The sequence below is a fragment of the Passer montanus genome, unplaced genomic scaffold, assembly GCF_014805655.1.
Source record: "Passer montanus isolate IOZ18808 unplaced genomic scaffold, ASM1480565v1 scaffold16, whole genome shotgun sequence".
In the NCBI taxonomy this organism is placed as follows: domain Eukaryota; kingdom Metazoa; phylum Chordata; class Aves; order Passeriformes; family Passeridae; genus Passer; species Passer montanus.
The window spans coordinates 5,328,803-5,343,329 of record NW_024363160.1 but is presented as its reverse complement, the minus strand read 5'-3'; the positions used below and the strand labels follow the sequence as shown (position 1 = coordinate 5,343,329).

General features: G+C 40.5%; 1 protein-coding gene across 12 annotated transcripts in view; it reads left to right on the top strand.

The window, feature by feature from the left end:
* SULF1 (sulfatase 1) overlaps positions 1 to 14,527 on the top strand; it is a 179,298-nt gene that overhangs the window by 115,832 nt on the left and 48,939 nt on the right. For 8 of the 12 annotated variants that reach the window (XM_039702867.1, XM_039702873.1, XM_039702869.1 and 5 more), the window contains 3 exons: positions 921 to 980; positions 1,298 to 1,534; positions 7,223 to 7,462. In XM_039702867.1, coding sequence (XP_039558801.1) covers positions 1,363 to 1,534; positions 7,223 to 7,462 — 412 coding nt within the window. In that variant the 5' untranslated portion in view covers positions 921 to 980; positions 1,298 to 1,362. Of the gene's footprint in view, positions 1 to 920; positions 990 to 1,058; positions 1,202 to 1,276; positions 1,535 to 7,222; positions 7,463 to 14,527 lie in introns of those variants that run through there. The other 4 variants (XM_039702874.1, XM_039702872.1, XM_039702876.1 and 1 more) reach the window with 4 other exon arrangements.

Genomic DNA, 14,527 nt, shown 5'->3' with positions numbered 1-14,527 from the left:
GTATGTGGCAGGTCAATACCCTGGAGGGAACAGGCATGACTCCGTGCTTTCTTTCCCACCCCCTTCCTTTTTGCCCCCAGATATTCCCTCCCTTCCCTTGTGTTACAGACGGGTTTTGCAGAGCTTCAGTCAGTAATGCCAAAAATGTCAAAGTGTAAGTGGCTACTCCTTCCTCTCCAGACCAATCAGTCATTTTCAATCACTGGTTTAAATGTGCTGCAGCAAAGCCAAGCCTCTGTGCTTGCAGCAGGTCTTACAAAAGCAAGGCTGTTTGACTGACAGGCACGGAGAGGGGGCTCTGATAAGGCACTGAGACAAGTCTGGAAGCGGAGTATGAAGGACGAGGCTGTGGCAGAGGTACTGTGCATTATGGATGAGGTGCTCAGCTCTGTCGTTGATTGATTGAGGGACGGTTGTGCTCTTTCACAATGCTGGGTAAGATCATATGGACCGTCATTTAATATGAGCTTTCTTGTCAGTGGGAAGATGACTTTTCACACAGTGATCCCATGCAGATTGCAAATGACAGCCATGCTCTCCCCTCTTCTTTTTAAGGGTTTAGTCTCTCATGCAGGTGGGTTAACCTAAAACAGTGTTGTTAGTGCTTGCCAGGTGTCATATGCTGGAATTAATGCTTGTTCTCAGAATCTTACTATAAATGTGACTATAAATATTGGAAAAGCAACTGTGTCTGATGATGTGAGATACATGCGCTTTATCCCTTGCAGCCAAGGTGCCATCCAACCCCTGCATAGGTATGGTATTAAATTAAGTAAGGGAGCCATGGAGAATGCAATTTTTTTTCACGCTTTTCTTTCAGGACAGAGAAAGAAGCTGTAACAAACAGTTCTGGAGACTTTGAAGCAACAGCCACAATACTGAGGTCTCTGACTGACAAGCCTTCTGCTTTCTCCTCACAGGGCTCCTCCTACAGATGTTCTGAACACGTCTGCATCCTGGCAATTTTTTACTGCACCCAGGTACTGAATGTAAGGAACCAAGCTGCATAAAAAGAAGCGTGGGGTGTAGGAGAAGGAGCACTGTGAGGAATTTACCAGAAGTCATGTCTATACAAAATGCAGGCATGACTTCAAGCAAAAATTATTTGAGAGAGCATAGTTGCAGAATGACCAAGTTTATTCTTAGAAAATGACAGAATAAAGCTCTCATTCAACAATATGGCTTATAATCATGTTAAATGGTATGTGTCAGGCTTGACTTCCCTAAGTGTCATCCTTTCAATGTATGACTGGAAGTTTATTTATTGCTTGAACAGAATCTCTTTTATTCCCTGCAGAGGTCTTGAAAACTAGAGTTCAGGAGCTTCTGGATCAGCGTTTTCATTGAAATACTGGAACTACTATGAAGCCTTCTTGGTTTGCACTCATGTTGGCAGTGCTCAGTACTGAAATGCTGACAAGTCACTGTTCCACCATCAAGTCCCCGAGGTTCAGAGGACGTGTGCAGCAGGAGCGAAAGAATATCAGACCAAATATCATCCTTGTACTCACAGATGATCAAGATGTGGAGCTAGGTGAGAAATCATTGTTCTTTGTTACTACATTTCACCATGTGTCTTTCAGTAGTTTATGCCAAGCAGAAAGAACTTTAAACGCAGGGAAGTTGATAGTCCTGGAATAGTATCAGAATGTGGGGCAAGTTTGGAAAATGAGTTAACAGTATTATTTAATGGCATTAATCACATTTAATTATAGACTTTAGGAAATATATGCTTATCAAAATCTACCATGGGAAGCTTTAATCAGCACAACAAAATGATTTAATAATGCATGCAAGGACATACGTGTAAAAAACTTGCATCAAAATCCTTTTCTCACTCTATGACTTTTTATAGCATTTAGAAATTGGAGCCTTATGAGGCCAGCATTTCCCTTAGTACTGTATAGGTGTCTGTATCTCCGCATATTTGTCACAGGGATGTATGTTGTCTGACATACTTATCCACACAGACAAACTGGTCCAGTTACAGGATTTAGTAATCTTAATATTTGTATGAATTACTGAAGTGTTTAAAATCCATCTGCTTTAAGAACTATGCTGTATGTATAAAAACATGGTAGTTTTGCTTTCACAAGTATACTAAATATCTGAGTACGTACCAGTCAGAAGTGATTTTCACATATTTTTCTTAGGGTGGAAAAAGTTAAAACACTTAGATGATGTTCCAGGAGGCCTTTGAATGTTTTCCATTAAGTAAGTTAGAAAGATATTAATGGTAGTTATGCATATAACTGATTTTTTGGTTCACTGCCCAAAATGAAAAATCAAGGAGAGAAAGAGGATCATTTTAGGTTACCCCCAAGCAATTATTTTGGGTTGTGAGATCAAAAAGGTGAAAAAAATGGCAAATTAAGTTGAAATGAAATCTTGCATTCTTAGCTTTTTTTTTTTTTTATGAGAGACATCTTTTTAATAGAAGTATAGGGAATTTCTAGACAAAATGCCATATGACATTGAAAAATAAAAAATGCTTCATTCCAGAAAACTTCATTTGTTCTAAAATCACATACTTTCAGACAGAAGATTGTAGACAAAATACAGTCTGTATCTAAAAGCAGTTCTTTGGTTGCTAGCATTTTTGTATTTGCTATGATGCAATAATAATTTTATAGTCCTTCAGGGTTCTGAGGAGATAATTAATAAACTATATTTCATGACTGAGGGTTGCTGCTTTTATGCAGCAGAGCTCCAAACACAGGCCTTTATATCTGAGTGATTCGTATCTTTTTTATTTTTCACTCTTTCAAACCTCTGCTCTGTTTAGCCATGCTGCATAATGAATAGCTGTTCCCAGTTCTATTTTTGGTCTAAAATACAGCTCTTACAATGGGAGTGCATTTCTTCTTGGTGGAATTGTTCTGAAAAATTTTGTTAAAAGGGTCAAGTCTTCGTTTTTGTGGTCTGAAAGAGCCTACTCTCTCCAGGGCACTCAGGGCACTGGGGAAGGTAGGTAGGTCAGCAGACACACATCTCTGAACACAGTGTCACCAACTTGCTGTCCTCAGTCTTGCGAGAAGGTTTGCGAGTGGTGGAAAAGGAGGAAGGATGTGGGGAGTCACTTTGTTCATACTGCGGAGCTCTTCTCTTTGAAAGCGGCTCTGAATGTTCACAGGGCATTCTGGCTCCTATTAGCAGGCAGCTGAGCAATAGCCTGGGTGTGTGTGCATTCCCTCTGCCTTGAATGAACACACAGGTTTCCCCTTTTCATAGATCATCTCACAGGAAACAGCATTCAGCCCCAAGATTTACTGTACTGCATTATTCGCACTTCTGCTAATAAATCATTGTGCTTATTTGAAAAATAAAGCCAAACTGTTTTCCATGTGTGAATTTTCCTCTTGCTCTTCATCGATTCCTGAGAAAAGTTTTAACTTTCTCAAAGGTCAGTGGCAAGCAGCACTTTCTGCCACAAACAGAATAAAACTTAGGCATTGGTATCCAAAAATCACAAGACTGAAAGTCGCTGAATATGGATTATTTGCTATTGTATTCCCAGCACAGACATTTCTAAAAGCTATTCTGAATGAATGCTTTAACATAAAAGCATATAAGGTGCATTATAGACTTCAATAAGGAACGATTTGTCTCCAGAGCTTGTATAATCATTGAACCAAAATATTCATCTGACGAGTGCAACTGATATATAGAGGAGTCATCCAAAGTAAAATTTGCAAGAGGCAGGGAGTTAGCATTCAGTTCGTGCTCAAGCCATAGAGGTATGCACATCTTCCTATTGATCTGCACCATCCCCCTGAGTTTTGCATTTTGAGTGCAAAGATATTCAGCAGAGATGCTGTCTCATTCATTTTGTTAGATAAAACCAACAAATTGCCCCACAATTCTAGCCACTTCCTATCTATGCAAGGAGGAAAGATATTCTAGATCAGCTGGTGGATTGCAGCTTAAGCTGTGTGAAGCAGCCTGGCCCACACCTCTTGAAGGAACTCAGCAAATACTTGGACTCAAAATGTATTTTACTTCTTAAATTGTTCCACTGTGCACTGCCTTTACCCTACCGTGAAGGAACTCAGCAAATACTTGGACTCAAAATGTATTTTACTTAAATTTTTCCACTGTGCACTGCCTTTACCCTACCTAGATCCTGAGGGTAGAGGACTCAAGAAGAGGCATCTTGCTCAAGGCAAAGCTCCCGGAACCCAGAACTTCTTCCCTACTGCAAACAGCATGCTGTGGCTCTTCAGGGCAGTGGCCCCAGCTCCCTCGGGGGTCAGGCCCATATCCTCTTCAGTCCAGCATTTTGCTTGCTTTTTGGTCTCTTCCCCTGTCCTCCTAATTCTCTATTATTTGTACACATCAGTACCTCCAAATATGACACCCCAATCTCTCTTGTAGTCCTCACTATAAAAATATCTTGCATAATGTCAGATAGGTGTAAAAACTAATGAGTATGTGGGTAGTTTCAGTGGCTTTGACCCATTTTTACAGCCTAATACTCCCAGTGAAATCTGTATAAATCAGCTACTGAACAGAGCACTGGGTAAAGAGATCACAGCATCATCTAAATACATCATATCGGGCATAATTTGCCTGGTGTGATTTCTATCTTCTCTAGAATTAGAGCACTAAAAAACATAAACTGAAAAAATGGGGGTATGTGCTAAGATCTGAAAAAGTCCATTACCTTCCTGGGGCCTTGCACAGAACCCCTATAAAGACAGGGTGGCTCCTAGGTGTCCCTTTGTAGAGATGCCCACCCGTGATGAAAATCAATAGCAACTTTAAAGACTTGATACCTTGGTTGCCAAACATATCTCTTGAGGTATGAGAATAGACTGAGAAGTGACACTGAACTTCTTGTCTGACAAAACTAACTAACTTCTTTGTCCAAAGTGGCCATTCCCAGCTATCTGGTTGCCCTCAGGTGCTCCCCAACCAGCCATGTAGAGCGAGAGTGTCCTGCTGACAGACAGTGCCTGAATACTTGTGCCCTGAAGACTGTGGGCCAGATGGTAAAAAACACAAGCTGTGAGGAGAGCCACAGACAGCAAAGGATTATAACTTATATCAGCAAGTTTTATCTCCTGCTTGTGTTTTGTTTTCCAAATGAGGAAGTCTCACCTGCTTTGAAGTGCCTGTTCCAGAATTTCCAGAGGGGCTTAATCTATTATCAGTGTCAGTAAGTGCATACCTGGAGGGAAAACTTAGTCATAAACAGCAGGTTTGCAAGAGCAGAGGGCTGACCAGCTGGAGGAATGAGGAAGCACTCTAACAGCTACTCATTTATAATACATGGAGGCAGGAAAGTGCAGATCAGCTCTGCTGCAGTTACTGTGCATTAGGGTACCTGAATAGCCCACTTTCTATCGGAGCACCTCACAGCACTTTACAGCTGAGTTCTCAGGAAAAAACTGTGACTTTTCAAAAATGGAAGAGCTCTGGTGAAAACAAAACAGAACAAAACAAAACAAAAACTAAAAAGTCAGCCTGAGGTCCAAGATAAAAGCATGTAGAATGAGAATGATCTCTCATTTGTCTTTTACTTAACGATTCAGTGAAATGCTCCTACTCATGTAAATGGAGACCTTTTGTGTTCAGGGACCTCTCAGTTACTCTTCTTCTTTTCTATATCCCTAAGCACAGGGGGTTCAGAAAAGCACAAATGTGGATATTCCTCATTTAGAAAATAAGGGCTATGAAAGACAAAGAGTCCAAAGTGATGGTGACTTTCCTACACAGTATTAAATGTATCCTTAAGGACAGAGACCCTGGCATTTTAAATTAAATGCTGAAGACCCTACTGCCTCTTCCCTTTTTAACATTTTTTTTTACACAAAAGTCTTCATATTCGTCATTGACTCGTTAGCCTAAAACCAAAGCAGAGCATTAACTAGAAGATAACTTTTAAGATTTTACTGCTAACATCTAAAGTTGAGTCTCCTTGGGAGGTTTATGGTTTTGCAGGCAGGTTTGCAATTGCTTTGGAACTTTTTTTGATTTGATTTTCAAGCAACATAAAACATAAAGAAAAATTATTGTTGTATCAGAGGAATTAACAGATTTAAATGTAAAGGACAGTCAACTCTGCAAAAAACCAAAGAAAAGAAAATTCCAAAAACCTTTTTTTACCATGAACATTGTGCTAGTGCTGCAATTCACAAAATTGTTTCCTAGGCACATACTGACATATCCACAGTTCACCCCCACCCTTCAATCTCTGCTCTGTTGGATAACATAAAGAACAATCTTTGACAGCTGTCAGCAAATACTGACACACTCTATCCAGGGCTGCTCAGCCTTTCTGCAATCAGAAATCTGCAAGCTCTGCCTCTCTCACCCTGCAGTTCATGAAGATGCTTTGAAGGATCAAAAAATCTTTAAACAGTTCAGTTCTTTAAACAGTATCAGTGCAATTTCTGAAATCTGCAAGCTCTGCCTCTCTCACCCTGCAGTTCATGAAGATGCTTTGAAGGATCAAAAAATCTTTGTTCTTTAAACAGTATCAGTGCAATTTCATGAGAAATATGCTGTATTTTTGCATACAATTTTACATGATACATTATTTTGAGCACAGTGCTTTAGTATCAGAACCAGACATCCTGATCTTGTGTCCACAGAAACTTTCATTTAGAAAAATTGCTACTGAATTCTCTCCTTCCTTCTTCTGTCCCTCACTCCCTCCTTTACTCCCTTCCTATCTCTATTTCTCTTTCTTCTGTCATCTGATGAAATGGAAAGAATATTAACATTTTCATTGGTAATCTCAGTATTTTACATATTTTACTATCTCTATTTCCTATCTCTATTTCTCTTTCTTCTGTCATCTGATGAAATGGAAAGAATATTAACATTTTCATTGGTAATCTCAGTATTTTACATATTTTACTGGCATATTGAGTAATAATTCAGTCTGTGTAGCATACTGCTTTTCTACAGCTGCATTTGGAGAACTATTCACCTATAAATTTGATACAGATTTGACACTATTTCTAGATCAGTCCATATTTTAACTTTGTTTTGAGGTCTAAAAAAAAATAAAAAAATCTGTCTTTCTGGAATCTTTAAAAGTATTTTTGCTTGTATAGTAAAAATGTGATCTTTTCCCCTAAAATTACCAAAGCTGTGGAGTGAAGCACACTGAGGCAAGCTAATCACTGACACTTTACTTTTAACAGCATAATAGCAGCCAATATATTCAAACTATCTTTTACAGCACGGTGGTGATCAGTACCTCTTATTGCAGGGTCCTTGCAAGTGATGAATAAAACCAGGAGGATTATGGAGAATGGAGGGGCCTCTTTCATCAATGCCTTTGTAACTACCCCCATGTGCTGCCCGTCTCGTTCCTCGATGCTGACTGGGAAGTATGTGCACAACCACAACATTTACACCAACAACGAAAACTGCTCTTCTCCCTCGTGGCAGGCTACTCACGAGCCTCGCACCTTCGCTGTGTACCTCAACAACACTGGGTACAGAACAGGTAAGAGACAAAGCAAAGTTCTTCCTTTAAAGTGAAGATGGCATATTCAGCAATCACTCTTAAGGCACTGCCTGAAATGATTTCCTGTTCTTGGCTGTTCATTTCCTTCCTAGTAGATGCTGTAGTGTAGTGTTTTGGATTTAGCTGAGAATAATCTTGATAACACAGCAATGTTTTTAGTTTTTGGTAAGTAGTGCAAATACTAAGTCAAAACTTTTCAGTGTCTCATGCCATGACAGCAAGAAAGCTGGAGGGGAACAAGAATTTGGAAGGGGACACAGCTGGAACAGCTGATCTAAACCAGCCAGTGGGATATTCCATACCATAAGGCATCATGCTCAATACACAAACTGGGGTGCTGCTTAGAAACTGGTTGGGTTTTGGTAAATGAGTGGTGAACAGTTCTATTGTGTATTACTTGGGGGTTTGGGAGTTTTTTGTGGGGTTTATTTCTCTCTCTTTTTTTTTTCTCCTATTATTATTATTATTATTATTATTATTATTATCATTATCATTATCATTATCATTATTATCATCATTATTATCATCACTATTATTATTACATTTCATTTAAGTTGGTAAACTGTTCTTATCTCAAGCCACAGATTTTACCTCCTTTCCTATTCTCCTCCCCATCCCGCTGTGGCAGGGGGTGGGGGGTGGGAGAACAACTGAGTGGTACTTAGTTGCTAACTGGAGTTAAACCACAACAGCAGCAACTGTTGTCCCAAGCTGGCTGTGCAGGGCAGAGGTTGAATATTATGGAGAGGGAGGGTAGTACTGCCTGCTGGCCACATCTGCAGTAGCAGCCAGGTAAAGAAAACCACTGGTAGTAAAGCAGCATATTTTCACATTTGGATGTCCCAGGTGGGAAATAAGCTGTTGGGCAGTTACACCTACAGTGAAAGAGGTGCATTTTAGTGGCATTGTGGGTCTGAACTGGCAGTTCCAGGCGTGATTATGGTCAGTATTACGTCCTGCTTGTGGACAGCTGCTAGCAGTTATGGAAGAAGATGTCAGGGCCAGGCTGGGAACTGGTGCCAAAGACCTCACAGGAGTGGAGGGACTGTCATGGGAGCAAAACAAGGTGAATGGTATAATTTAAATTTTGCCATGGGGTGATATTTCATTTGCATTTTCTGAAAAGGAGTAGAAACTTGCCTTTAAGAAGGATTGTTCTACTGTGCACCAATAAGATTTGATAGTTTTCTTGTAAATTCCTGGTGGTTTTCCGTAGTCAGGAGATCCCTTTCCTGTCTACAAAGAACTCTTCTTATTCCTCTCGTCTGTGCTTTGGCTTGATGTAAAACTCAATTCATTTCTGCATCACCTATCCCCAAAGATTGAATCTGTAGACACATTAGGCTCCAGCCTGACTTCCCCTCCTCAAGGTACGGAGTTGTGCGAGGTTGTCAGAGTGCAATTTGTCCAGAAGTGTCATTCAGCTACAAAGACTCCCCTTTACAGAGCAAGGAGGCACAGATCTCCTGCCAACTGCCTTCCTTACAATGTAACTGGCAGCAAAGAAACTTGTTTCTAGCAGCAGCTTAGGCACAAGAAGGGATTGCTTTCAAAACATAGAGCTGGCAATTGTCTCCATACTGTCTGCTAGTCCTAAATCTCTTAAAGCTGCTGCATCCAGTGCCTCAAGTTTATCTGCCTCTGTTCTATCTTTACCACACAGACAGTTCACTCTTTTTTCTTCTGTCTCTCTGCATCTCTAGTTCTGGAGAACTTCTGCTTCCTGTATTGAAAACAAAACCAGACATATCTTTAATTTTTGGGGGCTTGGTGTTGGCTCTGACACATGAGCTGAATAGTACTTCACTCAATTAAGCTGGTCTCAGTGAAGTTGCCATCTGAGTACAGCACTGCTAAGCCTGGGTAGGGGTCAGCATCAAGGCTTTGGAGGAGAAAAGGAAGGAAGAGCAAACTGACCATCACTGTTAGAAAAGGTGCTGAATTTGACATAAAATATAAGCTTTATCTCCTGACTTACATCTCAGAAATCCTTTCTGCTTAATGTATGGCTGCTTCATGTGGGACCTGGCTTTAGTGTTCCTCAAAAATCTGTATCTTCTTGGTTTGTCATCTATGTTTTGCACAACTAAATGCTTCACACATAAACAGGACATCTCTGTCACTAGCCCTTTCTGCCCCTCTGAGGGTAAACAGCTTTGAGCATATCTTCTGCACTGCCTTGTGTTATGAAGACATGTGGAGATGCTTACTAAATGCAGACTTGACCCTATTGCATAGAAAGGAAAAAGGGGTCAAAAGGAGAGGAATAGGAAAAAAGTACTTTTTCAAAGGCAGGCAAACAGAACATCAGTCCTAAAACTGTCAGGATAGGTGAGTTTTAACAAAGGGCAGAAAAGAGTAGAAAAGGAAAACAAATGGAAACATCTGCATGAATCTCCAATTCTGACGGAGGTACATTGTTCAATCCTACAATATTATGGCTGCAAAGATTTATCTTTTTACTGCTTGTAAGATGATCCTACCTTCTAATGAAGCCACAATTATTTTTTGAGGTGGTAGCTTAATTAACAGCAGATCTTATAAGTTTCTCAAAGATAGTGTTGCCTTATTAAAAAGTCACCAAAAGTCTGCCAGCCAAGTAATAATCTACACTTCACAGCTAGAAAGTTTAGTAAAATTATAATGACTCAAAAATACCTGGGAGTCAAGAATAATTGAGAGTGAAAATGAGGAAACTGTGGAGAGAGATTGCGGATGCTATAGATACTTACCCTGTGAATTTCTACATGTTTTGACAGTAAATCAGTAACCTCCTCAATGGGAAACTGAGACACACAAAGAGAAGTGAATGACTCAGGCCAGTCACAGTTTGGTGACAGTCCTGATAAGGCACCTGACCAGAGAGCTCCAGTCTGGATGAGACAATGTACAATACCTCCAACCTGCTACTCTTTAATAATGAGAATTTATGCATTTTTTGCATAAGATCAAATTAATACATGTCAATGGCAATACAGGGGAAGGAGAGTGTTTCTATAATGTCCTCACATCTGTTTGCTCCAAACAGTTTTCGATATCTATAAAGCATCCATTGTCTAAACCTGCAGCAGCCCTTACTAAGCCCCCTCTATTGCAATTGATCACATGTGGGCAGACTGTTATGAGGGGAGTTCTGCTGAAGCCACGAGGACTCCACACAAGCACAGCAGGCCTTTTAAAGTGTGGTCTGAAACGTGCTCTAATAAACTGCGGTTATAATTAGAGCCCACTGGGGAAACCTGGCAAAGGACAGAATGGTTTTTTCTTGCCTTTTGCTATTTTATTCTTCTACTCTGATGTGACCTAAGGGCAACGTTGCATCTCATGGAAACATCCCTTTTTGAAGATTGTATGTCAGTGCTAAATCATAGGCAGACACCGTGCTGGACACTAGCAAGGCAGGCAGCATTCAGAAACAATACTGGGCAGTAGCAGGGCGGACAATATTCAGAAACAACACTGCCAAACCAAAACCACCTTTGCTTCTAATTATAAGTTGCCAAAACTATTAAGGATGTTTCAGTGTTTACAGTTTCTCGTATTCACAAGCTGTATGTTAGTGGAGCAATGAACCAATGGCACAACTTCTTGATTGTCCACAAAAATGGTAATATTAAATTTGAATTTGTATGACATAGCAGGGAAAGCACACAGTAAAGAGGTAGAAAGAGAAAACAAAGCAGCTCTGGAGAGTTTCAGTGATGACATTTGTTTTAATTACATAGGATCCAAGCAGTCACACTACAGAGGAGAAAGGGTCCCTCACTTTAAAATTTTTTTGAAATTGTGAGAAATTCTTGAGAAGTTTTCTTTCATCTCATAGTTTTTAATGTCAGTAGATATTCCTTCAGCTATTTAGATTTAGAAGTTTAATTCATAAATTTATTAACAGTAGGAGTTAGATATTTTGCTTTGTGCTTTCCAAAGTATTGGCTGGTCATTTGCTGTTCTTTCAGTCTCATAATTTATCTTCTACTGCTCTGTCCCAGCCCTACTGCACGTAGTCTTGCCTCTCAGATGTGCCCTTTGCTGTTGCTGGTTCCCTTTCCCATTCACCTACACAAACACAAAGGAAAACCCCAGAAGTGCAACCTTGCCTTCATTAGTACGAAAGGGGGATTGTGCTACATCTCAATAATTGAGCAGCAGCCAAGCATAATCTTGGTATTTTAGAAGACAAACCATCACATGAGAACAGCCAACATAATATAAACATTTTCTTTTTAAGTAGTGGGTCATACTTTGCATACTGCATGATTTTACATTTTTACCAGATGAAGTTTCATCCCTTTGCAAACATGAAAAGAAGTATAAGTTTAAAATTCTTACCCTGACTTAGCACACCTACGCACTCTAAACCCTCTCTGCTTAATGTTACTTTGTAGAATTACTACTCTCTAATCCTCTCTCCTCTTAGCCCTTCACAGCCAGTGCAGGAGGGAGCAGGACTCTGCCTTGGCTCAGCAGCTGCTGACAGTCTCATAGCACCATGCCAAACACAGGACCAGGCTCTCCCTTCATGGAATCCCACCTGAAAGTACAGAGACCACCAAATTAGGCAATTATTTTCTGGAATTGTCTTTGGGAAGATGTATTTCCCAGTATTTTATTTCTTGCCCAGATGTATCAACTGATTAGAATAACATTCAAGATTCATGCATGGGAATGTTCTGATGTTACTTGTGGGACAAAAATGGTAACATGCGAAGTTAAGCAGCTCAAATGTTAATTCCTAAATGGCTTCATTTGTAAAACTCCAGACTCAAGAAGTGACACCAAGATGCCCCTGTCTGGCATGTTTTGACATTAGTCACAGAGTTCTGTGCAGTGATGAACAGAAATGGTCACTTGGTTGACAACTGGCTAATGTGTTCAACAGCACATGTCAGTGTGCCCATTGACATCTGTCACTTATGGGTACATTTCTTAGTGTAATGAACAAAGAACTAATAAAGCACTGAGATGACAGGAAGCTGAAAGCTAAGGAGCATTTAAACTGTGCACCATTCCCTTCTGACACACAGGGACATGTTAATCTTTCATAAAGAGAGCAAAAGCTATGCCTCCTGAAGGTGTGGGCAGACAATAAGTTTCCTCTGGAGGCAAAGCCAGTGTGTTTCCTGTTCACAGCCTTGCAGTACAAATCACTGCCAGCACTTGCTATTTTTAATCTGCATCATTTCAGTGACCTAATTTGTATCCTGCCTCATGCACCCTTTCAGAGCAGAGAGGGTGGCACAGTGTGATACAGGGGTGGGAATGAATGAGCAGAGAATAAATCCTGGTTTGCAGATTATTTCTGAAGTGAAAATAAGGAGGGAGAGAACTCTGAGTTTTCAGGTTCTTTCTTAATTGGTATGAAATATTCTGGAAAACATCAAACATAATTTAATCTGTAAATATTTTAAATAATTAAAAATATGTCTCAGTTTTCACAATCATTTGCACTTTCTGTCTATGAAAAAATGTATACGTGAAATATGCTGAATTTATGCGTATAATCCACAGAAAGTGAAATGTAGAAGAGAAAAAAGGCCAAAAGAATAACATGCAGGATTTTCTAGTTCTATGGTATCATGTGAAGTGAAACTTTTTTGGTATCTGTCCAGGACCTCATCAAAAACCACAGTATATCTGCCTACTTATGCTTAAAGCATAATTCTATGCTATAAAATATCACGCAGAAAACCATATACTAAAAGACTTTTAACAAGTTTATGTATTCAAGTGCTTAATTTAGGAAAATCTGGGTAGAACATTTTCTATGCAACCATTTCTTCTCTTGTTCACATGACCAAATTACAGTCCTTGACTACAAAACAATATACCACTTTACGGAGGGTGAAATTTCCTCCGTTTGAAAAGATAGACTAGTTCTATCAAAGGACACCGTGCTGGCATCCACATCAGCAAGGATCAGGGGTTTCATATCCCATCTGCCCCATTCCACTGCTCACTTGCAGAGAAATTAAGCAAAGTGGGATTTTATCACATACATAGGGCTGGGCACGCTCCTGTAGGTTTCCAGATGTCTTATGAAAGGCAGGAACCAGTGAGACTGAGGAGTCCTTTCAGGCATCACTGGGTCCTTTCAGACATTGCACAGAGTGGAGACTCTGACCAAAAGCACTTCTGACTCCCCCCATCCTACCCCATTAGGCAGTGCAGTGTCCACTCCTCATTTTTCTGGCCCTGCAAGACTTCACCTTGGCCTCTCCTCTGAGCCTTGTCCCTATGCTTGTCTGTCCTCAAGTCGTTCCCTCCCTCCCTCTCTCCCTCTCTCCCTCCCTCCTCTCTCAGGTCCAGTCAGTTCTTGACAGACATGTCCTGTTCCCACTGCTTACCATTAACAATCTCCTTTTCCAGCCTGATCAGCAAATCTGCTTCTCCCACCCGCCTTGTCAATCAGCTTCTTTCTCCTTTCTGCACTCATTGTCCCACTTCTTGGTTGACATTGCCAGTCCTGGGGCCCCAAGCCCCCACTGCTTCTTCCCCTCCCAGCTCCTTTGCTGGATTTCCTGCCGTTCCCCAGACTGCTTGTCCTTATCGGGTCACCTCCTGCCCTCTGCATTCCAATCAACTTTCTCCCTCCTACTGACACCACTCACAGGTGGACAGGGAATAAATATCCTGAGGTGTCCAGATCTCCAGCACATGAAAATTGCAGGGTTTTATTTAAAGGATTCTAATAGATGCCTCCTTGACAGAGAGACCATCATGCCTTTCACAGAGTGCCTGCTCTCAGTGCAGAGCATGTAAGTGCTATCAAATGAAATCTCACATAATTTTTTTCAGATGTTAAGCCTAATTCCTTTTCCATTACTGTGGTTCTCAAAGATGGCTACTGTTTGGGCTAAAAAGTTTCAAAAAATTCAGCCTGAGGCAGACATCCAGTGCGGAAAATTTAAGTCCAAGTATAAGAGAGTTATAAGCAACTGAAAACAGGGTCTTATAATGAGAAGTGTCAGACAACATCAATATTGGAAAGTGCTACCAGCTTGGCCCATAATACAGGCTTTGTTAAAGACATCACCCAGGCTAACA